The sequence below is a fragment of the Erythrolamprus reginae genome, chromosome 9 (assembly GCF_031021105.1).
Source record: "Erythrolamprus reginae isolate rEryReg1 chromosome 9, rEryReg1.hap1, whole genome shotgun sequence".
NCBI lineage: Eukaryota > Metazoa > Chordata > Lepidosauria > Squamata > Dipsadidae > Erythrolamprus > Erythrolamprus reginae.
This window is the reverse complement of record NC_091958.1, coordinates 14,243,535-14,270,601: the sequence shown is the minus strand read 5'-3', so window position 1 is coordinate 14,270,601 and position 27,067 is coordinate 14,243,535. Positions and strand designations below refer to the sequence as shown.

The 27,067-nt window shown below is 43.5% G+C and overlaps 1 protein-coding gene across 1 annotated transcript; it reads right to left on the bottom strand.

The window, feature by feature from the left end:
* Positions 1–1,029: 1,029 nt before the first annotated feature.
* Positions 1,030–26,308, bottom strand: PSKH1 (protein serine kinase H1). Its single transcript, XM_070760357.1, has 3 exons — positions 26,216–26,308; positions 22,909–23,927; positions 1,030–2,844 (listed from the first exon to the last, which is right to left on the bottom strand). Exons 2-3 carry the CDS (start codon positions 23,827–23,829, stop codon positions 2,527–2,529), a joined length of 1,239 nt encoding a protein of 412 aa, XP_070616458.1. The 5' UTR covers positions 23,830–23,927; positions 26,216–26,308; the 3' UTR covers positions 1,030–2,526.
* Positions 26,309–27,067: the final 759 nt, after the last annotated feature.

Here is a 27,067-nt window from a genome sequence, read left to right as displayed (position 1 = left end):
ATCTTCCTTTTGCTAATAAAGATTTAGTGCCTCGTCTACTCCCTGATGTGCTAGCTTTGTTATGTGCAGGGGGATGCATTTTCAATACAGAGCCATTAAAAACCTGACTCTCCACGCTGCTTGAAATTAAAGGATTAATGCCATCTTCAAAATCCCAACACTTCCTTTGGCTCTGCAGAACTACATCAGGCTTAAACAAGGATAGAAGAATACAACTCCTCTTCAAGTTAGTGACTTTGAAGATGCATGTTGGTAATATGTCAATCTTCTTGTTATAATCATTTGCACTGCTTCACCTGACTTTATTTTAAAACATGGCTACGGCAGGATTACAGTGATACCTTGTCTTACAAACTTAATTGGTTCCGGGACGATGTTCTTAAAGTGAAAAGTTTGTAAGATGAAACAATGTTTCCCATAGGAATCAATGGAAAAGTGATTAATGCGTGCAAGCCCAAAATTCACACCTTTTGCCAGCCAAAGTGCCTGGTTTTGCGCTGCTGGGATTCCCCTGAGGCTCCCCTCCATAGTAAACCCCACCTCCGGACCTCTGTGTTTTTGCAATGCTGCAATTTCACTGAGGCTCCCCTCGCTGGGAAACCCCACCTCTGGACTTCCGTTGCCAGTGAAGTTCCCGTTTTTGCTCTGCTGGGATTCCCCTGCTGGGATTCCCTTGCAGCATCACAAAAACACGGAAGTCCGGAGGTGGGGTTTCCCATGGAGGGGGGCCTCAGGGGAATCCCAGCAGCGCAAAAACGGGTGCTTCACTGTCAACGGAACTCTGGAGGTGGGGTTTCCCATGGAGAGGAGCCTCAGGGGAATCCCAGCAGCGCAAAAATGGGTGTTTCGCTGGCAACGGAAGTCCGGAGGTGGGGCATCCCAGCGGCGGCGGTGGGTTTGTAAGGTGAAAATAGTTTGTAAGAAGAGGCAAAAAAATCTTAAACCCTGGGTTTGTATCTCGAAAAGTTTGTAAGACGAGGTATCACTGTATTGCTTTTGTTTTCGGGCTCTTTGTTTACAACTGTGCAATTTTTATTTTTTTTAAAGTGGGTTAATCATTGGGGGTCTCTGCAGTGTAGAATATTTGTGGATCTCATTAAACTAGGAAAGTCAGTCATTCCCAAGTGTATTTTCTGCACAATTCTATAGGCAGATTTAACGGTCACGCTTCAACCACAACATTTGATGAGAGATTTCTATTGCTCCTTCTGTCCTTCTAATAGGTCATCTACTAAGAGCATATGATGTTGGAAAGGAAAGTCAAGGTTCTTGCCGTAATCTGGGAATGTGGAATGCTGACCCACATCCTACAATTTTGGCAGATCTGGAATGATAACTGGGATTATAGTAATTCATCCCCAACCTTAAGAGGGGGAAAAAATGGAAGATCAAAGCAATGCCACAAAATAAGAGGCAAGGAAAAAGGACGAAGCTCATTTCCAAGCCATTTGCAGATAAATGTTGGCCCAGATGTAGAGAACACCGCCACACGCATAACACATTAAATGTTACTAGAATCTCTAGGGGGGAAAAAGTTTAGTACAGTCCAAGAGGTCACGCTGGTAAAGAAAACCCATCATCTATTTGTGCCCTCCTAGAAATGCCTCTAACTCCGGGTGATTCCAAATCTTAAGCAAGTGAGCCTAGTGCAGTGATGGCAAACCTATGGCACGGGTACCATAGGTGGCACGCGGAGCCATATCTGCTGGCACACGAGCCATTGCCCTAGCTTAGTCCAGTGTGCATGTGTGTGCCAGCCAGCTGATTTTTGGCTTGCACGGAGGCTCTGGGAGGTCGTTTGTGGCTTCCAAAGAGCCTCCGGCGGGATGGGGAAGGGCGTTTTTACCCTACTCCGACTCCAGGGAAGCCTTTGGAGCCTGGGGAGGGTGAAATAGGAGCCTACTGGGCCCACCAGAAGTTGGGAAACAGGCCATTTCCAGCCTCCAGGGGGGCAGGGGATGCTGTTTTCGCCCTTCCCAGGCATTGAATTATGAGTGTGGGCACTTGCGCATATGCTCTTTCGCCACCCGAGGAAAAAAAGGTTTGCCATCACTGGCCCAGTGTGTACTTCTGTACATGTGCAGAAGTCACACCCTTAATTGAATCAAGCTTATTTCCAGGTAAATGGGCAGAGAGGAGTGCCTTCTAAATACCCAACCATCGGCCGCTGTGCCAACCACAACTGACTTTCGCCATTAAATAAGCAGTGGTACCAGAGATTTTAAACTGAGTGAGTATTTTCTCTTCCACGTGTTTCCAGCAATGCAGACCCTCAGCTCAGGATTTGACCCAGGAAGGGCCCAGAGCGGACTTTCCTCATTTCCCACCACGACAGAGATACTGGTAGGTAGATACCCAGGCAGGCATCAATGTCCCCAAAGCCTCCATTTCTTTCAAAACGGAAAGACAGAACGCAGAGACCGTTCAGAGAAAGAATAAGGCAGCTGGAGCACCTAGTGGGCACCCTGCACCACGCGCTCCCAGCGACGGAAAGAAGGAAGTGAGATCGCCTCCTGCTGGGCGCCATCAGCCGTTGCACTGTTGCTGGTACCGCAAATTCAGTTCCCGTAGCTCCCTCTCCCGCACTCGGCGGGACTTGTTGGATTTGGTGGAGCGGCTGGAACGGGTCGACTGAGCCGACTTGGTGCTTTGGCAACGAGACGACGCCCTCTTGAGGAGGTTCTGGGAGATGGAGCGGTGCAGGTTCTTCATGGAAGATGAGGCCGCCATGCTTACAACCCAGGGATGCTTTAAGGCTTGAAGGGCTGTCATCCGGTCGCCGGGATCCACGGTGAGCAGGTGGTCGATGAAATCTTTAGCGAGGTTGGACACGCTGGGCCAGGGCTGAGAATTTAAGGAGAAACAAAAGGGATGGGGGGGGGAAACGTGAATTGTCGTTTGAATGCAGTATTGCAGGCTGATTCTGCCTACCGCCAGCAGTTCGATCCTGACTGGCTGAAGCTTGACTCATCCTCCCATCCTTCTGAGGTGAGTAAAATGAGGACCCAAATTGTTGGCTGACTCTGTAAACTGCTTAGAGAGGGCTGGAAAGCCCTGTGAAGTGGTATATAAGTTTAAAGAGCTATTACTTCCCTCCCTCCCATCATTGCAGGTTGACTCTGCGCACTGCCAGCAGTTTGATCCTTGACTCAGCCTCCCATCCTTCCGAAGTCAGTAAAATGAGAATTGTTGGCTGACTCTGTAAACCGCTCTTAGAGAGGGCTGGAAATCCCTGTGAAATGGTATACTGTATAAGCCTAAGTGCTATTGTCCTTCCTTCCTTCCTTCCTTCCTTCCTTCCTTCCTTCCTCCTTCCCTCCCTTCCTCCCTCCCTCATTTACTTACTTACCCCAAAATAAGATCCTGCCTTATATTTTTTTGAACTCTGAAAAAAGGCAGAAGAGTAAAATAGGAAGGAAGGAAGGAAGGAAGGAAGATAGGAAGGAAGGAAGGAAGGAAGGAAGGAAGGAAGGAAGGAAAAGTCACAAAACTTAATGTGATGACGTGATGATGAGAATTTGACACCCCTGCACTATAATATCAACGGCTATTCAATAACCCCTGAGATTAGAGGGTTAGGCAGATTTTTAAAATATCTACCGTGGTCTCTCAGTGCTCTTTCCAGACAGAATGGCTATTTAGATGGACACACACACTTTAACCCGTGTGTGGGCCTCCCAAGCTTTGTTTTTACTGGCAGAGGGTTGCAGGAGGCCCTGGCAGCCGAAAACGAAGCTTGGGAGCCCGTTTTCGCTGGCAGAGCAAAAGCACCGTGGATTGGTCCTCTGTTTGTAGGGCAGCCTCGCGGGCCAGATCTGGCCCCTGTGTCTTGAGTTTGACACCCCGGATCTAGATTTTGTACTTATGCATAACAACAACAAAAAGGGACCATGTTTGCAGTTAGAGAGAGGTGGAGCTCACATACTGCTAGAATGTTAAATTTAAAAATGCTAATTATCGCCAACCAATAATCTATGTTAATGTTTTCAATGTTATTTTAACAATTTAACCAACCGGTATTATTTTAACCAAAATGCGAAGCAATTCCTGAATGGGGAACAGGCAGCAATAAATTATCACCTTCAATCTGACAAGGGAGTCAGCATTACCAGCTCAGTTAAGGGGCGCTAAACAGGAACAAATTCTCGAACAAGAAGGAATTGGATTTCTTATCCTTTCAATTACTCTGCCACCCTCTGAAATGGTAAGCAGAGAGCACTAGTAATTAGAAATCTCTTCTAGTCAGCAAACACAAATTGGTTTATTGATCTGTTTATCTTGCTGGAGGCTTCACCTGCTGTACAGTATGTATCTTTGGCTTGATTTAATTAAGCTACCTTTCTTAAGAAGAGGGAATATATATATATATATATTCGGGTTTCTTCCCGTGTAGGATTTGGAAATTTCTGGCGACGTTTCGATGAGGTCCCACTCATCATCTTCAGGCTGGTGTTTCTGTCCTTGTTCTAAGGCGAACACTGCGAGACCTAAGCTGCCTTCCTTCCCCAAAATATGGGGAATATAAGTTGTAAGCTTCGTGCTGCTGTAGATATAGTTATATCTATATCTATAGTTAGAACTACAGTGATCCCCCGATTATCGCGAGGGTTCCGTTCCAAGACCCCTCGCGATAATCGATAACTCGCGATGTAGCGGCACGGAAGTAAAAACACCATCTGCGCATGCGCGCCCCCTTTTCCATGGCCGCACATGCGCAGATGGTGGAGTTTGCGTGTGGGCGGCGGGGAAGACCCTTTGACCGCCCAACAGCTGATCTGCTCCACAGCGCGGCAGCAGCGAGGAGCCGAAGATGGGGTTTCCCCGTTGCCCAGGCAACGGGGAAACCCCATCTTCGGCTCCTCGCTGCTGCCGCGCTGCGGAGCAGATCAGCTGTTGGGCGGCCAAAGGAACCTTCCCTGGGTCTTCCCGCCGCCCAGGCAAAGGGGAAACCCCAAGATCGCTTGCCGCTTGCCCGTCACCCGCTCGCCCGGCCGCTCGCTTGCCGCTTGCCCGTTCGCCCGCCCGCCTGGCTGCTCGCTTGCCGCTCGAGAGCAAGAGGGGGAGAGATAGAGAAAGAGAGAGAAGGAAAGAAAGAGATGAGAGAGGGAGGAAGAGAGTGTGAGAGAGGAAGAAGCAAGATAGAGAAAGAGAGAGAGAAAGAAAGATGAGAAAGGAAGGGAGTGACGTCATCGGGTGGAAAAATCGCGATATAGCGATTCGCAATGATCGGGATCGCGAAACTCGGGGGATCACTGTATATCTACAGCAGCACAAAGCTTACAACTTCAGCCTGATGATGGTGAATGTGATTTCACCGAAACTACACATAGACATGCAAAATATTACACAGGGCAAAATCCGAACTCAGAACAACCTACATATACAGACACATACACACACACACACAAACACACACACACACAAAATTAAGGTTAGAAATGAAACGAGCTTACTGACTTCTTTGCCTATTGCCCATTAAAATGATCACTTTCATTCTCTAGAATGAAATGAGAGGAACATGGCAAGCTGGTCGCAGACTCTCAATTTCATGAGCTTTGTATTACTTCAATATATCCTCCCCCCCAGTATTTGCTCAAGGAGAGCTACATTGGGTGCAATATTAAAAACCTGCATTTGAACTCAATTCTTAGGGAACCACTTAAATGTCAAAGCAAGGAAAACAAGATGATGATTGGTATGCAACAAGTTCATGGACAGGAAAATGGGTGGGCCCATCTCCCCCCCCCCCCGGTGAGTCCTAAACCAGATCAGACCCAATACTAATAATGATTGCTTGGATAATGTAAAGCAGGAATCCCCAAACTTGGCAACTTTAAGACTTGTGGACTTTAACTCCTAGAATTCTATTTAGCTACGCTGGCTGGAGAATTCTGAGAACTGAAGTCTACAAGTTGCCAAGTTTGAAGGCCTATGATCTAAAGCAGTGTTTCCCAACCTTGGCAAGTTGAAGATATTTGGACTTCAACTCCCAGAATTCCCCAGCCAGAGAATGCTGGCTGGGGAATTCTGGGACATGAAGTCCAGATATCTTCATAGAAACATAGAAGACTGACGGCAGAAAAAGACCTCATGGTCCATCTAGTCTGCCCTTATACTATTTCCTGTATTTTAACTTACAATGGATATATGTTTATCCCAGGCATGTTTAAGTTCAGTTACTGTGGATTTACCAACCACGTCTGCTGGAAGTTTGTTCCAAGGATCTACTACTCTTTTAGTAAAATAATATTTTCTTATGCTGCCTTTGATCTTTCCCCCAACTAACTTCAGATTGTGTCCCCTTGTTCTTGTGTTCACTTTCCTATTAAAAACACTTCCCTCCTGAACCTTGTTTAACCCTTTAACATATTTCAATGTTTCGATCATGTCCCCCCCTTTTCCTTCTGTCCTCCAGACTATACAGATTGAGTTCATGAAGTCTTTCCTGATACGTTTTATGCTTAAGACCTTCCACCATTCTTGTAGCCCGTCTTTGGACCCGTTCAATTTTGTCAATATCTTTTTGTAGGTGAGGTCTCCAGAACTGAACACAGTACTTCAAATGTGGTCTCACCAGCGCTCTATATAAGGGGATCACTATCTCCCTCTTCCTGCTTGTCAATTTGCCAAGGTTGGGAAACACTGATCTAAAGCATAGAATTTAAAAATATACTAGCTATGGTACATTTACAATATCATATGAAATAGAGTAGCGCTTCAAGACCTCCCCGACACCTGCCTTCAGGACGAAAATCAGCTGGCCAGCAAGGACATGCATGCTGGAGATGATATAGGGCAATGCCTCACATGCCCTCAGATATGGCTCCGTGTGCCACCTGTGGCACATGTGCCATATGTTAGCCATCACGGGCCTCGAAGATCACACTAAATGCCAAGACAATGGTTTTCATTCCAAAAGTAGAACCATAAGAAAAGCCATGCTGAATTGGGCCAAAGCCCATTGAGTCCAGTATTCTGTGTCACACAGTGGTCCACCAATTGTCCATGGGGATCTTGAGCAGAAAGAGAAGGCAAAACCCTCCCTTTCCCTCGACCCCAACAAATGGTACCCAAGGGAACCCCGCCTGCCTCAGTCAACATAGAGGCGGCACTTGGACATCCATTTCAATAACCACCAATACACTTGGCATCCATGAATCTGTCTAATCCTGACTTGAAGTTATCCAGGCCGACAGCTGTCACGACCTCTTCTTGAAGTGAATTCCATAAACCAAGGACCCTCTGGGTGAAGAAATATTTCCCTTTATTTGTCCTCACTTTCTTACCTCTGAGCTTTAGGGAATGTCCCCTCGTCCTAGTATTGTGTGATAGAGAAAAGGATTTTTCTCTATCCACCTTTTCTATCCCATGCATGATTTTATAATGGTTTTTTTTTAATGGGTTATTCAGTGCCAAGTTATACTTGGTTAGCTAGGTGTAGTATGGTGCCTAGTAGTCTACCATATTAGGGTTACATCCACTTTTTAGTCTGGAGCGGGTATACCCACAGGAAAAGAAATGTGCTACAATATTTGTATATTTGAGATACCTTCAAGTTCCAATCAGCTGGAATTCCAATTCCAATCCCCCAAATCGACTCCTTTCTTCCTCTTTGTTGTTCCAACCTCAACAAATAGAACAAGCAAGCAGAAACAACAACAAAGACCTGAATGGGACTCTGCAGGTAGCTGCAGAAATAGACAAAATCCATAGCTGTTGCTATAAACATTCAGAGCCTCATTATTGGGCTTTTGTGCGGAGAAACTGTTCCAATAGCAAACCCAAGCACCACGAACAGAAGAGGCTTGAAATTAATTATTTTGCCTGGTGATTTATACCATGTCGGTCATTGTTCTCAATATTCATGTTTTCGTTGAAGCTTCGTAGTGATTTCCTGAAGGGCTATTTCCAGTTTTTCAAAAACAATGTAATGTATTAATTCAGTTATTCACCATCAAAGAATGATATCCTGGACCTTTTAACCTCCATGACATCCTTAAATCCTTGGTTAATTCATTTCTATTTTATTCTTCTGCCTTTTTTCAGGGTTCAAAAATATATGATAGGATCTTATTTTTGGGGAAGGAAGGAAGGAGGGAGGGAGGGAGGGAGGGAGGGAGGGAGGGAGGGAGGGAGGAAGGAAGGAAGGAAGGAATGGGTGGGTGGAGATAGGTAGAAAGAAAGATAGATACATACATAGCTAGCTAGCTATAGATCAGGGGTTCTCAACCTGGGGGTCAGGATCCCTTTGGGGTTCGAACGACAGTTTTACAGGGGTCACCTGAGACCATGGGAAAAGACAAATTTCCCAAGGTGTTAGGAACTACAGCTTCTATTCTGGCGCTTGGAACGTAGTTTTACAATCCGACCAATCAGGCGTTTAAAGTGGGGGTGTCCCTCTGACCTTCCTGCCAATCAGCTTCAAGCTCTGTTGGGAGAATTGGTGCTAGACTTATGGTTGGGGGGTCACCACAACAAGAGGAACTGTATTAAGGGGTCGCGGCATCAGAAAGGTTGAGAACCACTGTTATAGATAGGTAGATACCCTGTTCCCCCCAAATAAGACATCTTCTGATAATAAGCCTGTTCTGTCTGGGTCCCTCCAGAAGCAAACACCAACCCAAAAAGAGAATCCAGACACACTGGTAAAAAGCAAAGGCAGTTTATAGAATTCAAAGCAAACACAGGTAACAGAAAATGTCCTTACAAACAGGAACACGCTGAAACTTCAAAGATGTTTCACGAAGGCCATGAAGTAAAACAGGATTCTTGCTGTCAAAAACAAAGCTGGAGATAACAAACATACGCCTCCCCCAAGTCTTCCAGTCTTCTAGGCCACAAGCCAAGATCAGAGACGCCGAGAAGCAAAGCAGGGTCACAGAACTTCCAGTTGATAACGCTCCACATGGCTTAAAGGGCTGGCCTGCCTTTTAAACCCTGCTGAGGAGAACCACACCCAAACCCAGCTGTTGCCAATTCAGTGATGCCAATACCTTTCTAATTGGTCCCGTCTCTGAGCTGCACGTCGCTGTCTCATGTCAATTATAGCCTGTGCTTCCTCATCCAATGAGGCCAGGCTACTGGCTGGGGAGAGCCCCCCCCCCGGGGCTCTCAGGCTGCTCCCCCTCATCCTCTTCCTGACTTTCCTCTCCCCCGTCTGCCTGGTCCTCCCCCTCCTGTTCACTGTCCTCCTCCTCCGGGCCTGGATCCAGCAGAGATGCAGCCGGTCCCCGAGGAGCCTCAGGCTGAATCACAACAAAGCCCAATCGGACTTTTGAGTGCCTGGCAATAAGGCCAAGGGCTTATTTCAGGGTTCCAAAAAATATAAGACAGGGTCTTATTTTCAGTACATTTACAGCATCATACGAAATAGAGCAGAGCTTCAAGAAACTGACGCTCTTTTTCAGTTGGTGTGACTAGACAGCTATAGGAGTCCCAGGTATAGAATCAGACTTTGGGGAAGCACAGGCTTAAAATATATTGAGCCGACTGAAACGAGCAATATTCTTGTTCTGCACACCGGAGAAAAAGAATAAATACCACTAAGTAACAGATTGCCAGTGAAATGGCCGTTGTCAGCAAAAGACTTAGCAAGCTAAACAGGGAGAAATTGGGTGATGTACTGCCCAGAGCATTTTGAAGCTATAGCGGATATTTACGGGGCCTTCTCAGACACTCTCTACTAATGAGTCCCGTATCATGTTTTGTCCAGCTCGCATTTAACAATGCGCATCTTTGGAAATAAATAAATGACCGTGCTGTAGAGTAGCCATTTGATACATCCAAAATTGTCACAATCACGTTAGGAAACCATCTATAGTGCAACGCACTTGGCAACATCATCCGGAATGGGTTTTTAAAAAGTAAATTGCCACCCTTATTGATCTGTGAATGTTTTAACAGGCAAACAAACCAAAATGATGGTTTCACAGAGGATTCTCCAACTGTATGTATTTAAAAGGGGAGGGGGGAAGAAAGGATAGGGTATTTATTTAAAAAATTTTTATACAGGCTGCCCAACTCACTCTGCGTAAACTCTGGGTGGTTTTTAAAGATTAAAAAAAAATCATATATACATACAGTGTTCCCTCGATTTTTGCGGGGGATGCGTTCCGAGACCGCCCGCGAAAGTTGAATTTCCGCGAAGTAGAGATGCGGAAGTAAATACACTATTTTTGGCTATGAACAGTAACACAAGCCTTCCCTTAACACTTTAAACCCCTAAATTGCAATTTCCCATTCCCTTAGCAACCATTTAGATTATTACTCACCATGTTTCTTTATTAAAATTTATTTTTAAAAAATATTTATTAAAGGTGGACGAAAGTTTGGTGATGATATATGACCTCATCGGGCAGGATAACCGTGGTATAGGGGGGGAAACCACAAAGTATTTTTTAATTAATATTTTTGAAAAACCGTGGTATAGACTTTTCACGAAGTTCGAACCCGCGAAAATCGAGGGAACACATATATATATATATGTAGATTGTTCTGAGTTCGGGTTTTGCCCTGTGTAATATTTTGCATGTTTATGCGACGTTTCGGTGAAATCACATCCACCATCATCAGGCTGAAGTTTCCAAGCTTCGTGCCTGATGATGGTGGATGTGATTTCACCGAAACATCGCATAAACATGCAAAATATTACACAGGGCAAAACCCGAACTCAGAACAATCTACATACATATACCCGTGAAAATTTACGAATATATATATATATATATATATATATATATATATATATATATATATCCTAGTCTCCCTTAATTTTCAAATTCAGCTTAAACATGTGACATACATACATACATGCATACATACATATATATATATATACACGTTTTGCCAGAAATCTCTGAATCTTACATGGGAAGAAACCTGAATATGCCAAGACCGTCATACCTGTACCCATGAAAATTTACGAAAACAAATATATGTGTGTGTGTGTGTGTGTCTGTGTATATAACATATTTTTGCTAATATTGAAAAGGGAGGACTTATTTGTAGGGAGTAGGGTTTATATCAGGTGCATGTGTAAAAAAATCAAGCTAGGACTTACTTTCTGAGTAGGTTGCATTTGGTACACAGTATTTAGAATCAAATTTGTAACAACTTGAAATTTTCTTAGTTTTTGCGAACATCATTTTCCCAACAGCTGCCAAAAAAACTTCTAAATCGGCCACCTGAAATATCTCAAAACATTGACTTCCTCGGTAGGGGTGGAAGTTTTGTGCACTTGCCATGTAGTCTGCAGGCATGTATCAATACAAGCCATTCATCTTGTATCTTACACAGGCCAGCCAGTGAATGCGGCAGCAGCAGGTGTTCCTAAGAACCAACAACCAGAAGCCTCCTCTGCACAGTCAGCTACGTGCACAGTTTTACCAATCGACACTGATCACTTGATTGAGTCAATTTTCAGGTTTCAGAAGAAGTCTGCCAATCGCCCAGAAAGGCGTTTAAGTCCAAACAGCAAAACAAAACCTTAATTGGGAAACATGTCTCTAAACCCAGCCCTGGCAAACTCCCAGTAAAGGGAATATGTATACTGTGTAGACTGAAACCTATGTACCAAGTATGATGGACTGGAGGGGATGATGGAGCCTGGACAAATGGTCAATATGCTGGAACAATCAAGAAGGTAGGTAGGTAGGTAGGAAGGAAGGAAGGAAGGAAGGAAGATAGAATGAAAGAATGAAAGAACAAAAGAAAGAAAGAAGACTAGAGAGAAAGAAGAGAGAAAGAGGAAAGAAAGAAACAAAGAAAGAAAGAAAGAAAGAGAGAGAGTAGAAAGAAAGAAGAGAGAAAGAGCAGGAAAGAAAGAAAGAAAGAAAGAAGAAAGAAAGAAAGAAAGAGAGAGAGAGTAGAAAGAAAGAAGAGAGAAAGAGGAGGAAAGAAAGAAAGAAGGAAAGAAAGAAAGAAAGAGAGAGGGGGGGAGGGAAAACTAATTCTGTGGTTCTATATGCCACTTCATGAACACATTTTTACAAAACACCTTTTCTTTATCTTCTGTTTTCCCCAAGAAATCACTGCCAAATACTGAAAGGGTAATGATATGACTTCTGACATGGTGGTCTTGCTCAAGCAAACTTATTACAGATTTTATACAAATGAAAAAATGATAAAAGTCGTTAGAAACAAATACATCAATATATTGCCAAAATCTGAACCAAAACCACAATATTCTTATCGGCTAAAATTTCAGGGAACATAAATGAAAAATATCACATTTTGCAAAGATAAATGCTGAACGTTAAAAGAACAAGTTGGCTCTATCAGATGGGGAGACCAAATCTGAACATCCATTTGGGATTGTATAAGGACTTCTGCCTTGGGCGGTGGGTTGGTCTAGAAGACCTACAGGGTTCCTTTCAGCCCTATGATTTTACGATGCATAAATTTTAACAGATAATGTGTCTACCCTTTGAGATGGTGAAGTTTAGGAAACAGGAAATGCTAGAAGTCTTAGATCAGAAGTCTCCAAACTTGGCAACTTTGGGAATTGATGTCCACAAGTCTTAAAGATGCCAAGTTTGAAGACCCCCATTTTAGATTGTGGATAAGGATATTGTAGTGAATCCTGAAAGCCTGTCAGAGCCTCTCCAGGTTTCAATTTATACCTAACACAATTAAGAGAGAGTTGTTCTTTTTCACATTTTCTACTTTATCAGAATTCAAATGTCTTTTCTGTAATGGCTGGGTATTCTCCTCTTTCTTCTCTTGAGTCAAATCTGCATTATACTACACCACTCCGTTACAAAAATTAAACAGAGAAATAATAAACAATTTTCTTGGCAACATCCGGTCTGGGTCTACTTTTCCAGGTACATCAACCGGAATCTAAACAGTTGAAAGCAAACTAAATGAGTTTAATTCCAATTAAATAATCTCTATTCTCACGGTCAATATGCAGTGGGCAAAATTCAAGTCCACAAAGGTTATTAGCCCAAATACACCCGTCTTTATCCTCATGGAAACATCTTGCATACAAGGCTCCTGATTAACTACAGTACTGTTGTACCTCTACCTACAAACGCCTCTACTTACGAACATTTCTAGATAAGAACCGGGTGTTCAAGATTTTTTTGCCTCTTCTCAAGAACCATTTTCCACTTACAAACCCAAGCTTCCGAAACTGTAATCGGAAAAGGCAGGGAGAAGCCTCCATGGGGCCTCTCTAGGAATCTCCTAGGAGGAAACAGGGCCAGAAAAGGCGGGGAGAAGCCTCTGTGGGGCCTCTCTAGGAATCTCCTGGGAGAAAACAGGGCCGAAAAAGGCAGAGAGAAGCCTCCGTGGGGCCTCTCTAGGAATCTCTTGGGAGGAAACATGCCCTCCACCCTCCCTGTGGTTTCCCCAATCCCACACATTATTTGCTCTTACATTGACTCCTATGGGGAAAATTGCTTCTTCTTATAAACTTTTCTACTTAAGAACCTGGTCACGGAACGAATTAAGTTCGTAAGTAGAGGTACCACTGTTTAGCCAACGTTGTAGGCAAAAAAAATATCCATGGCCATTTCAACTTTGAAAGAGAGCAAATGTCCAATTAATCTGTACTTCTGGGAACATTTTCTGCCCGCTGCATCAGATCTGGCCATAGAGCTGAGGCAATCAGATGAGGACAAAAGGGACTCTAGGTACATTAGCTTGTCAGCTGGACAGTTGCATTAAAGGTTGAGGGAAAGAGCAAAGAATTGGGGTGGGGGAAAAGGAGAAAGACTTTCAGAATGTGCAACTGTTAGGCTGACCTGTCAGGGACGGCAGCATCTTATTCCAAGCTCCGTTCAATATTTCTCTTTTTTTTTTTTTAAAAAAATGAAATTAAAAAAAAGGAAGAACACTTGGACTCTTCAATCGAGCCCCTTGAGGTTGCCAGGGATGCGAAAACGCATTCCTTGGTAAATGGATTTCTCTTCTTCTAAGAAAGAGTGGGACCGCTCTTAAGGTCCTCTTAAGAGTAGGATATTGCAGCCTCCTTTCCATCCAAGAGTTTCGTGGATTTGTTTCTTCCTTCTTGCAAGCACTTGAAAATCGAGCCCTCCTCGGTAAGTAACTGAAATACTAATGAGAGATCGAAACCAAAGGCTCTGCCACTGTTGGACCCCAGCCCTCATCGCACTGTTTGCTGGCTTTTAGGAACAGCAGACCAACCAGACTTGAAAAGTCATTGTTTGTCAATCAAGAATTAAAAGTATCTTAGGGGCATTGTAACTTGGTCTGTTGTGTAGATGTGGTTCAGAATAGGGAATTTGTGGCGCGGGTGGGGCATTTCCCCCCCCTGTTTGTTATGTGTGGTGGGATTGTGTCTGGGTGTCACGTGACTTTCGTTGTCAACGACAATTCGTTGTATGGCAATAAAGTATTTATATAATAAAGCAGTCAGGTTAGAACAGGTAGCAATAGCACTTGTATACCACTTCACAGTGCTTACTAGCCCTCTGTAAGCAGTTTACAGAGTCAGCCTATTGCCCCCAACAATCTGGGTCCTCATTTTACCCACCTCCGAAGGATGGAAGGCTGAACCTGTCAGGATCGAATACTTGGCAGTGGGCAAAGTTAGCTTGTAATACAGTGTTCCCTCGATTTTCGCGGGTTCGAACTTCGCAAATAGCCTATACCACGTTTTTTTAAAAAATATTAATTAAAAAATACTTCGCAGTTTTTTTCCTATACCACAATTTTTCCCACCCGATGACGTCATATGTCATTGCCAAACTAATAGTTTTTGCAAATAAATAACCAAAAATAATAATTATTGTTAATAAATAATTATGTTTATAAATATCAGGGTCACTAAGTGTCTTATTCAATGGTGCGTACCAGTAATAATGGTGAGTAAATGGTTGTTAAGGGAATGGGAAATGGTAATTTAGGGGTTTAAAGTGTTAAGGGAAGGCTTGTGATACTGTCCATAGCCAAAAATGGTGTATTTACTTCCGCATCTCTACTTCGCAGAAATTCGACTTTCGCGGGCGGTCTCGGAACGCATCCCCTGCGGAAATTGAGGGAACACTGTATTGCATTCTGACCATTGCACCATCAAGGGAGGGAGGGAGGAATAGCAAGAGCACTTAGACTTATATACCACTTTATAGTGTTTCAAGCCCTCTCTCAGTGGTTTACAGAGTCAGCATATTGACCTCAACAATCTGGGTCTTCATTTTACCCAACCTGGAAGGATGGAAGGCTGAGTCAACCTTAAACCAGGTGAGAACTAAACTGCCAAATTCCAATCAGCAGAAATGGCCTGCAGTGCTGCACTCTAACCAGTGTGCTTATCATGGTCCAGAATTCACCCCATTCCCAATCATTAGTGAATAAGTGAATTTGGGCTAGTAACAAACAAGAGTTGTTGCCACTAATGTAAAACGTAATCTAGAACAAAGATGCGGAACCACGGCCATTTTATGACTTGTGGACTACAACTTCCAGAATTCCTGAGAGTTAAAGTCCACAAGTTTTATTTTATTTATTTATTTATTGGATTTTTATGCCGCCCTTCTCCTTAGACTCAGGGCGGCTTACAACATGTTAGCAATAGGACTTTTTAACAGAGCCAGCATATTGCCCCCACAATCCGGGTCCTCATTTTACCCACCTCGGAAGGATGGAAGGCTGAGTCAACCTTGAGCCGGTGATGAGATTTGAACCGCTGACCTTCAGATCTACAAGTCAGCTTCAGTAGCCTGCAGTACAGCACTCTACCTGCTGCGCCACCCTGGCTCAAGTTATTAAAGGGCCAAAATTCTCCACACTGCTCAAAAAAATAAACAGGACACTTAAACAACACAACATAACTCCAAGTAAATCAAACTTCTGTGAAATCAAACTGTCCGTTTAGGAAGCAACACTGATTGACCATCAATTTCACGTGCTGTTGTGTACGTTCAACTTTGTACTTAATTTAATGAGAATATTTCATTCATTCAGATTTAGGATGTGTTATTTGATTGTTGCCTTTATTTTTTTTGAGCAGTATAGAAGAAAACTGGAATATTAAAAAAAAAAGAACAAACCCTAAGCCAGTTTCACAATTTAAGACTAAAATTATAAAAAGGGGGCACAATTTATGTATGATGCCTAAGGCAGCCTTGGTTTCCTCATAGTTTTTAAATTTTGTACAAATTTTACGTTTGTGTCTTACACCATCGAGCAAGTCAATATTTCATCAGAGATGCACCAACAGTGTGTTCAAGGCAACTTCTGCTGCAAAACTATCTGAAGTGGGATATGCGTCAAGGTGCATTAAACTTTGTATCAAGTGGAAGTGGTCTTTGTTAGAAAGAAAAGGCTGCTGTGAGTCACAGAGCAACAAGGAGAGAGTGACGTTGGTGGATCATTTTCCCAGGCAAGCTGACAAATGTAAATGACAAATTGCAACCACTCTTCCAGGCAGATGATGTGTCCTCTGCCTCTTAAATGATGGGGGAAAGAGGGCTGTGGAAAGATCTACAGACCCCTCACATCCTGGACACAAACTACTTCAACTCCTACCCTCAAAACAAAGCTATAGAGCACTGCACACCAGAACAACTAGACACAAGAACAGTTTTTCACAGAACGCAATCACTCTGCTAAACAAATAATTCCTATAAAGCCCTTCATGGCACTGGACCAGGTTATCTGTGAGACCTCCTTCTGCCGTACAAAGCCCAGCGACCGGTTAGGTCCCACAGAGTTGGTCTTCTCCAGGTCCCCTCAACTAAACAATGTCGTCTGGCGGGACCCAGGGGAAGAGCCTTCTCCGTGGCGGCTCCGACCCTCTGGAATCAGCTCCCCCCAGAGATTAGGATTGCCCCCACCCTCCTTGCCTTTCGTAAACTTCTTAAGACCCACCTCTGCCGTCAGGCATGGGGGAACTGAGACATCTCCCCTTGCCTATGTAGTTTGTGTATGATATGACTGTGTGTATGTTTTTATATATTTTTATATTTTCTTTTTAGACTTTTTTAATGTAAAACTGTTATTTTAGATTTTAATTATTAGATTTGTTACCATGTATTGTTTTTATCACTGTTGTGAGCCGGCCCGAGTCTGCGGAGAGGGGCGGCATGCAAATCTGATAAATAATAATAATAATAATAATAATAATAATAATAATAATTCACTCCACATTGTTACAAGTCTACGGAGAGGGGCGGCATACAAATTTAATTAATAAATAAATACATAAATAAATAAATAATAATAATAACAACAACAACAACAACAACTTAGGACCGTTTTCATCCTTACGACCGTTGTAGCCTCCCCATGGTCACATGTATCAATGTTTATGTAAAGATGGTGAAAAAAATAAAACATTCTTTAAAAAAAATAAAACATTCTTTAAAAAAAATAAAAATAAATATGAATCAGTTGCCAAACATCTGAATTTTGATCACTTGACTATGGGAATGCTGCAAAGGTCTTAAGTGTGAAAAATGGTCATAAATCACTTTTTTCAGTGCCGTTGTAACTAAACAGTCGCTAAGGAATCTGTTGTAAGCCAAGGATTACCTACATGTGCAAACTCGATTGTGTTGTTCCTGTGTGTTATTAAATATCTTAGCAATAAACTTTCCCATTGCCTGGGTAGCATTTTTCCTTTTTGATGGAGGGAGTACTTGAAGTGATTCTTCAAGGTCAGCCAGTGAGTTTCATATTTCCTGAGATTTGAAACCAGGCCTCTCTGACCTTGATAGTCCTGTGAAATACAGTCTCTTTCCAGACAATCTTGGGCTACATACATACTTGTCAACTCACATTTGCGTTTGCAAATGAAATTTTGTGGGAGAAAGCAGGAGAACAGTCACTGGGCTTCAGCAGGAGCATAGGAGCAAGCACAGGGGAAATTTAAGGTTTGCAGACATTAAAAGGAAAAAAAGCTCACAATCACATTCTAAGGAGAAAACCACAGAATATTCAGAGTTAATTAGAAAAGGGAAATGTAAAATGAAATGACTGGATAGAATGGAATAGCTTGGAGGATGACAGAATAGAGCTGCGTACAGGACCACTTCAATTAGGAACTGTGTAAATAACTGCAGTCCGCTACTGAAGCTCCATCTGCACTTCGTATTACGTGGAACCTATTGACCCAATTTCATATATTTCAAACATTTTGTATACTGTATTTTTCAGAGTATAAGACGCAGCGAATTATAAGATGCACCTTAGTTTTTTGGGAGGAAAATGGAGTGGGGAATTTACGTACAAAGTATTCATCTGGCTAGCGTCCTTAGTCTGGTCAGCTTCAGCACATTATTTTATCCCCTGGTTAGGGCTGAATAAAAAGCTTCTTTGGAGGGAATAGCAATGAAAACAAGCCTGCAAAGACTTAGGGCTGGAAAAAATCTGCTTCAGAGTAGTAATGAAAAAATCCTGCAAGCCAGGAAGATCGTTAGCACTTCATTAGAGCTGGAAAAAAAGATTTAAAAAAGCTACATTCGGAGTATAAGATGCATCAAAATTTTCAGCCTTGGGTAGGGGGGTGGAATCTGTGTCTTACACTCTGAAAAATGCAGTGATTGTGAAGACTGAAGCTGGGAGGCCTGGAAACTAACAACCTTAGACCAGATGTTATCAAAACAGGAAGCAAGGCTGAGAAACATGGGGGCCAGAAGTCTATTATCATGCAAAGACAGGAAAAAGAAACATGGATTTTAAAGAGGACTCCATATTACTCAGCAGCTCATTGTCAACACAAGCAACTCACCCATCAAACTTCCCAAATAGAGATTTATTGCTGAGCTTGGGTGAAAATCTAGGGACTGTCTCTGTGGAACTACAAAACCCAAAAAAAGCTGCTCAGACTGTGAAGATTTAACAGCATCACAGCCTGCTTTTTGAGATGGGAAATTCAATTCAATTCAATTCAATTTATTAGATTTGTATGCCGCCCCTCTCCGCAGACTCGGGGCAGCTCACAGCAATAATAAAAAACAATATACAATGGCAAATCTAATAATTAAGATATCTAAAAACCCTTATTTAAAACAATACATTCAGATAAACATACCATGCATAAATTATATAGACCAGGGGAGATGGCTCATTTCCCCCATGCCTGACGGCAGAGGTGGGTTTTAAGAAGTTTTCGAAAGGCAAGGAGGGTGGGGGCAATCCTAATCTCTGGAGGGAGCTGGTTCCAGAGGGTCGGGGCCGCCACAGAGAAAGCTCTCCCCCTGGGCCCCACTAGATGACATTGTTTCGTCGACGGGACCCAGAGAAGGCCAACTCTGTGGGATCTAATCGGTCGCTGGGATTCGTGCGGCAGAAGGCGGTCCCAGAGATATTCTGGTCTGATGCCATGAAGGGCTTTATAGGTCATAACCAACACTTTGAATTGTGACTGGAAACTGATCAGCAACCAATGCAAACTGCGGAGTGTTGGTGTAACATGGGCATACCTAGGTAAGCCCATGATTGCTCTCGCAGCTGCATTCTGCACAATCTGAAGTTTCCGAACACTTTTCAAAAGTAGCCCCATGTAGAGAGCGTTACAGTAGTCGAACCTCAAGGTGATGAGGGCATGAGTGACTGTGAGCAATGACTCCCGGTCCAGGTAGGGCCGCAACTGATGCACCAGGCGAACCTGAGCAAACGCCCCCCTCGCCACAGCTGAAAGATGGTTCTATAATGTGAGCTGTGGATCGAGGAGGAGATCGAGAAATGCATAGAAATTGTAGTACATATTTTAAATCTGCATATTAAAAAATGTAAAACACAGATGTCTTCTGCCCCACTACGTCCCATTCATAAAATTAGTCGGTGACGCAGGCAGATAATTTGTGGATACTTTTACCGGGAGTTTTTGTTATCAATCATAAGAGAGTAGAACAATAGGATCTATCAAACTATTTGGCTTCTCATCATGGAATCACCAGACACATTAGGTGGAGTATATTCTGTTATTTTTTTAATATACTTTATATATATATACACGCCCCCCCCACCCCACCCAAAAAAAGGCTTCTGCTTATTTAACAAAGCCCTGATAAAGCAAAGAAGCTGCAGGGCGCAGGGAAAAACACAATTAGTTCCTAACAGATAAATTGAGCTGATCCCGCTCCGAATAAGCACTGCAACGCAAAGAAGCTAACATCATCAGAAGTGTTTGTAGTGTCTCTCCAAGCTGCATTAAACTTCCCTTCTTGGTCATCAACTATCTATCATCCAGGAGCCAAAGAATAATAATTAGAGCAGTGAAGTCAGCAGAACCTGAATGAGTTATTAGAGTAGCGTGGCCATTGATCGCTTAATAGCCTCTGGAAAAGAGACTCTCCCTTCAAGAATGGAACCACGTGAGGAAGACACGTGCGGCCACACTGCCAAGCACCCACCGCTATACAGTAGTGGTCCTCGACTTACAATGGCTCATTTACTGACCGTTTGAAAGTTACAACTTATGACCCTTTTCATCCTGACGGCTGTTGTAGCTTCCCCATGGTCATGTGATAAAGAGGGAGGGGGCGTGGCCATGGGGAGGCCCATCTGTTAACTATAAAATGGATTAGAAACATAGAAACATAGAAGACTGACGGCAGAAAAAGACCTCATTGTCCATCTAGTCTGCCCTTATACTATTTCCTGTATTTTATCTTAGGATGGATCTATGTTTATCCCAGGCATGTTTAAATTCAGTTACTGTGGATTTATCTACCACGTCTGCTGGAAGTTTGTTCCAAGGATCTACTACTCTTTCAGTAAAATAATATTTTCTCATGTTGCTTTTGATCTTCCCCCCAACTAACTTCAGATTGTGTCCCCTTGTTCTTGTGTTCACTTTCCTATTAAAAACACTTCCCTCCTGGACCTTATTTAACCCTTTAATATATTTAAATGTTTCGATCATGTCCCCCCTTTTCCTTCTGTCCTCCAGACTATACAGATTGAGTTCATGAAGTCTTTCCTGATACGTTTTATGCTTAAGACCTTCCACCATTCTTGTAGCCCGTCTTTGGACCCGTTCAATTTTGTCAATATCTTTTTGTAGGTGAGGTCTCCAGAACTGAACACAGTATTCCAAATGTGGTCTCACCAGCATTCTATATAGCGGGATCATAATCTCCCTCTTCCTGCTTGTTATACCTCTAGCTATGCAGCCAAGCATCCTACTTGCTCTCCCTACCGCCTACCGGATTACTATTAGATCAGTAGCGGGTTACAGCCGGTACGTCCAATAAGGCATCCCGGTAGCAAAAATGGAGGTGTGCGCGCAGCTCCAGCTAGCTGACCGGCGTGCACATCGGCGCGAGATTCCGTTTCTGCGCATGCACCGGAAGCCAAGTTCACACGAGGACACACATGTGAGCGAGATTTCGGCGATTTTTGCATGTGTGGAAGCAAAACATATTGACGAAAATTGACGAAATCTCGCTCCGCGCACATCCTCATGCCAGATTTGGCTTCCGGCGTATGCACAGAAGCCAAATCTCGCTCTGGCACGTGCCCAACCACTGGATGGATGTGCCTGCACCCGCACTGGTTTTGAAAAGGCGCTGGTTTTGAACGAGTGGGAAAGGAGAAAGATCCCTGCTGCTGAAATAACCGTATTTTTCAGAATATAAGACGCACATTTTTCCTCCCTAAAAAAGAGGTTGAAAATCTGGGTGCATCTTATACGCTGAATGTAGCCCATGACATAACCCAGTAAAACATACACAGAGTAAGAACAGGTTAAATAAAATCCATTAAATTTGACATATAGCACACCTAAAAGGCATCTCCCCCAGTCAGGCAAAATTTCAAAAACAAGATTAAGAAATAGTACGTATCCATATATCACTGGTGAAGTATTAAGAACATTATTTTTGGGGCAATACAGTAACTCTGTAAACCGCTCAGAGAGTCCACTGTGAAGCAGTATGTAAGTCTAAATGTCATTGCTAATACACCTGCACAGTGCTAAAAGTTCCTTCTACCATTACTATTACTGTCACAGTGCAGCATTTTGGGCCATTCCCTGGCTACAAGCATATTCCTAGAAGAGACCCACTTATCAGGGCAGAGCAATTCACCAAAAGCAGATTAGCCCCTTTGAGAAGTGATTCAAATATTCAAGACATCCCTGCAATAACATTATAGGAACGATGCTAGTCCTTGGCTATTCTTTTATTTAGGTTTGATACTGGAAGAAGGGCCTTGGCCCTGTATCAGTGGGGGTGGGAAGATTCTCCTTGTTGAGATTGTGGTTTGTTGATATACAAACCATTAAATATATTGCGCAAGACTGCCCACAATGTGCGTTCCCTGGTTCCCTAGATCTGCATGAAGCAACACCAGAGGTGATTGCCCTGGATAGCTGAATTGGTCATCCAGTTATGAAGCCACTGTTACACGCCCTTAGAAGTATTAGTTATACAGTGGTACCTCTACTTACGGACTTAATTTGTTCCGTGGCCAGGTTCTTAAGTAGAAACGTTTGTAAGAAGAAGCAATTTTTCCCATAGGAATCAATGTAAGAGCAAATAATGTGTGGGATTGGGGAAACCACAGGGAGGGTGGAGGTCCTGCTTCCTCCCAGGATATTCCTAGAGAGGCCCCATGGTGGTTTCTCCCCGCCTTTTTCGGCCCTGTTTCCTCCCAGGAGATTCCTAGAGAGGCCCCGCGGAGGCTTCTCCCCGCCTATTCCGGCCCTGTTTCCTCCCAAGAGATTCCTAGAGAGGCCCCACACAGGCTTCTCCCTGCCTTTTCCGGTTACAGTTTCAGAGGCTCGGGTTCTAAGTGGAAAATGGTTCTTGAGAAGAGGCAAAAAAATCTTGAACACCCATTTCTTATCTAGAAAAGTTTGTAAGTAGAGGCATTCGTAGGTAGAGGTACCACTGTATTAGTTATAATTACATGGACTGTGTAATATGCTCTTTTCGGTCATGTTCTCATCAAACATATCATCCCACACAACATCAATCCTCATTCCTTACTCACCTCCCCAGAGTAACTGTATTTTCCTTTCAGGATTTGCCGATACAAGCGGGTGCGGTTATCATCCTCAAAAGGCATAGTCCCACTGAGTAGGATGTACGAGATCACCCCGAGCGCCCACATGTCCACAGAGTTTGTGTAAGGCTTCCGGATCAAGATCTCTGGGGCGATGTACTCCGGGGTCCCACAGGTAGTTTTCATTAAGCAGTCATCTCCTTTCTTCCGGGCACTCGCTAGCCCGAAATCGGTGATCATGATTTTAGAGTCCATACCCGGGTGATAATAGAGCAGGTTCTCTGGCTTCAAGTCTCTATGAGTTATGCCCAACGTGTGCAAGTATTTAACCCCATCCAATACCATCTGTAACACCCGGGTGGCATCCCTTTCCGTGAAAGACCCTTTAGCGATAATGCGGTCAAACAATTCGCCTCCGGTGGCCAGCTCCATGACCATGTAGACGCGCTCCTGAGTCTCGAAAACTTCGATGAGTTGAATGATGTTGGTGTGCCGCACCCGGCGGAGAACACACAGCTCTGACTCGCATACTTCTCTCCCCTCGCGGTATTTGGTCTCTATCAGCTTGATTGCATAAGGCTGCCTGGTAGCTTTGTGCTCCACTCGTACCACCCGGCTAAAGCTACCTCGGCCAATCAGAGCCTTGATGTCGTACTTGGCTGTCACCCTGGGATCAAATTTGGCACGGTACTTTGCCACTCTGTTCTTGCGGGGCTCCTGCTGCTCCACGTACGGATTGGTGTGACACGGTGGAGAAGGAATGGCAGACTTGATGGCGTCGCCATCCCCTTTGATGAAATGTTTATAGATGTCAGTTTTACAACCAGTGTAGGGCTCAACCTTTTTAACAAGATCCAATTGAACATCCTCGGGAGGCTCAGGGAGGACTTTACTAGTCCCACAGCCCATCACTGAATGGTACTAGTCATCCATCAAAATGGTCTCCCAGGATAGCACCACAGCAATCATGTCTGGAACAACTGCAACCATTGCAATATCCCAAGAAGCTGAAAAAAAAGGGAAAAATAGCCATTGTGTTGGCTTGGTTATTTTTCCTGCATCTACAGTTGAATTCAAACATCAGGAACTTTTTAGAAATTATATTATTATTATTATTATTATTATTATTATTATTATTATTATTATTATTATTATTATTATTGGATTTGTATGCCGCCCCTCTCCGTAGACTCGGGGTGGCTAACAACAGTGATAAAAAACAGCATGTAACAATCCAATACTAAAACAACTAAAAAAAACCTTATTATAAAACCAAACATACATACAAACAAACATACCATGCATAAATTGTAAAGGCCTAGGGGGAAAGAGTATCTCAGTTCCCCCATGCCTGACAGCAGAGGTGGGTTTTAAGAAACTTACGAAAAGCGAGGAGGGTGGGGGCAATTCTAATCTCTGGGGGGAGTTAGTTCTAGAGGGCCGGGGCCGCCACAGAGAAGGCTCTTCCCCTGGGTCCTGCCAAACGACATATCAGAAATGCGGTAGTCAGAAACTGCCTGTCAGCCCGAGCTATGCTTGATTAGCCATAGAACCCAAATCCATCTTTGCACAACACACTGAGCTGTGGTTACCTTATTTGATCCAATGAAACACATGTTAAGAGTTTCACAAGACACGTTTAACCACAAACTAATGGCACACACTGGCTCAGTATCATACCCACTGCTAAGATGTGGCGGGTGAAGAAGTGTCATACACAAGGCCTGACTTAACAGTTGTTTTATTAAATTGGATTGTTACATGTTGTTTTTTATCATTGTTGTTAGCCGCCCCGAGTCTGCGGAGAGGGGCGGCATACAAATCCAATAATAAAATAAATAATAATAATAACATCTCAACAGTTAATCCATTAAAAAAAGAGAGAGAGACAAAAACTTAACAACGAGAAACATATTTAACCCACAGGTTCAATTCAAAGTTGTTCCAAATCAGTGTTATATTTTCAACCTGGGCAACTTGAAGGTGTATGGACTTCAACTCCCAGAATTCCCCAGCCACCAATAATAAAAAGCTTGGGTTGACAGGTGATATGAAAGGGATTGTAAAGTTTAAAAGACCAGGCTAGATGAAAGGGTGAGGGGGATTTCTGGGGCAGCTGCCTATTACTAAAATACAGGATCTCTATCTCTTTTTAAAAAAGAGCTAAATCTAGTCTTTTTTCTTCCCCCAGCCCTCCTCACCTTTCTCCTTTACTTATATTTCCTACCCTGCCCCCTGAAGCTCTATAGCTCAGCCTCCTGAAGTTCTTCCTTTCCAGATGGCTTTGGATAAACATGCCAGCTGGGAATTATGGGTCCTGGGATCTCAAAACAATAAGGGGCGTGCATAACTGCACCAGCATGCCTTCCATCCACTGTCCTAATGTCCCCCCCCCTCTCTGTCTAGTATCATGTATATAACAACACCGACACAGACTTCAAAGGATAATCAGAACTGCAGAAAAAACAATTGCTGTCAATCTGCCTTCCATTGAGGACTTGTGTACTGTACGGAGTCCAAAAGAGGGCTGTGAAAATATTTACTGACCCCTCGCATCCTGCACATAAATTGCTTCAACTCCTACCCTCAAAACATCAGAGCATTGCACACCAAGACAACTAGACACGAGAACAGTTTTTTCCCCGAACACCATCACTCTGCTAAACAAATAATTTCTTCAACACTGTCAAACTATTTACTAAGTCTGCTCTACTATTACTGTACTACTAGTTTTTTCTCATAATTCCTATCACCCTTTTCCTCTCACACAGGACTGTATGACTGTAATTTGTGGCTTGTATTCTTAAGATTTTTATTAATATTGATTGTTTCCTGATTGCTTATTTGTACCCTATGACAATATTTAAGTATTAAACGTATCTTTTCTTTTATGTACACTGAGACTATCTGCACCAAAGACAAATTCCTTGTGTGTCTAATCATACTTGGCCAATTAAGAATTTTATTCTTTTCTATTCTATCCTATTCTAACACTGCTACCTGTTATTAAGGGTTGGGGGTGCAACCAGCTGTCAGAACCCAGCGCTGCCCGGCGTGGAAAAACTCCGCCCGGGGGGAGAGAAGACGGGCTGAAGGAGGCCCACATACACCAGCCGCGCTCCCGGGGTCGGGGGGGCGACCCCAAAACGGGCCTGGCACGCGGACCAGAAGGAAAACAGGCGCAGGCCCAAGAGGACCGAGGCGGCCGAGAACTTCCAGCCCAGCTCCGTCCGGGCAAAAAACCGAGGAGCGGGCCGAGGTTCGGAACTCGCCGGGCCGACCCGAAAGGACTCACCTCAGCCCGCGGCCGGGAGGGTACCGGGTCCACCACAAGCCCACAGGGGGGGATTTGGCCTGGCGCTGGCCTCATGACGTCATCAGAGCGCGCTCGCGCTCGGGGAACCCAACGCTAGGTACCCAGGCCGCTCTCCTCTGCTGTGATTGGACGAGCCGAGTTGGAGGTCGGGACTTTCCCTGGTCCATAGAGAGAGAGGGAGGGGGGAACAGAGAGAGAAAGAGGAAGGAACGGTTGGCGACAGTTGCTAGGGAAACAGAAGCCCCGCCTATAGAGGGCTGTCATTCTTTTTTGCCGGGGGGCCCTGCCTAGCCATCGGCAAATTAGTTTTCTGCATCTTTTGATGGACGTTTGTTTTAAAACGCCTTTTTGAAAACCTAATTCTGCTTCCCTTATAAAAGAAACCTTGCAATTTTAAAAGGAGTGGACAAGCTTTTCACTGTTGTTAACATTTGTACAGTATATATAAATTTATATTTATAATTTATAACTATTTATAATTATATATTTATAATTATATATATTATATAATATTATATATATATTATATTATATTATATATAACATACTGCTCAAGAAAATAAAAGGAACACTCAAATAATACATCATAGATCACAGACCCATCCAAGACTACTGCTCATCTGTCTGGAACCCATACCACATCTCAGACATCAACACCCTTGAAAATGTCCAAAGATATTTCACCAGAAGAGCCCTTCACTCCTCCACTCGAAACAGAATACCCTACGAAAATAGACTAACAATCCTGGGCCTAGAAAGCCTAGAACTACGGCGCCTAAAACACGATTTGAGTATTGCCCACAAGATCATATGCTGCAACGTCCTACCGGT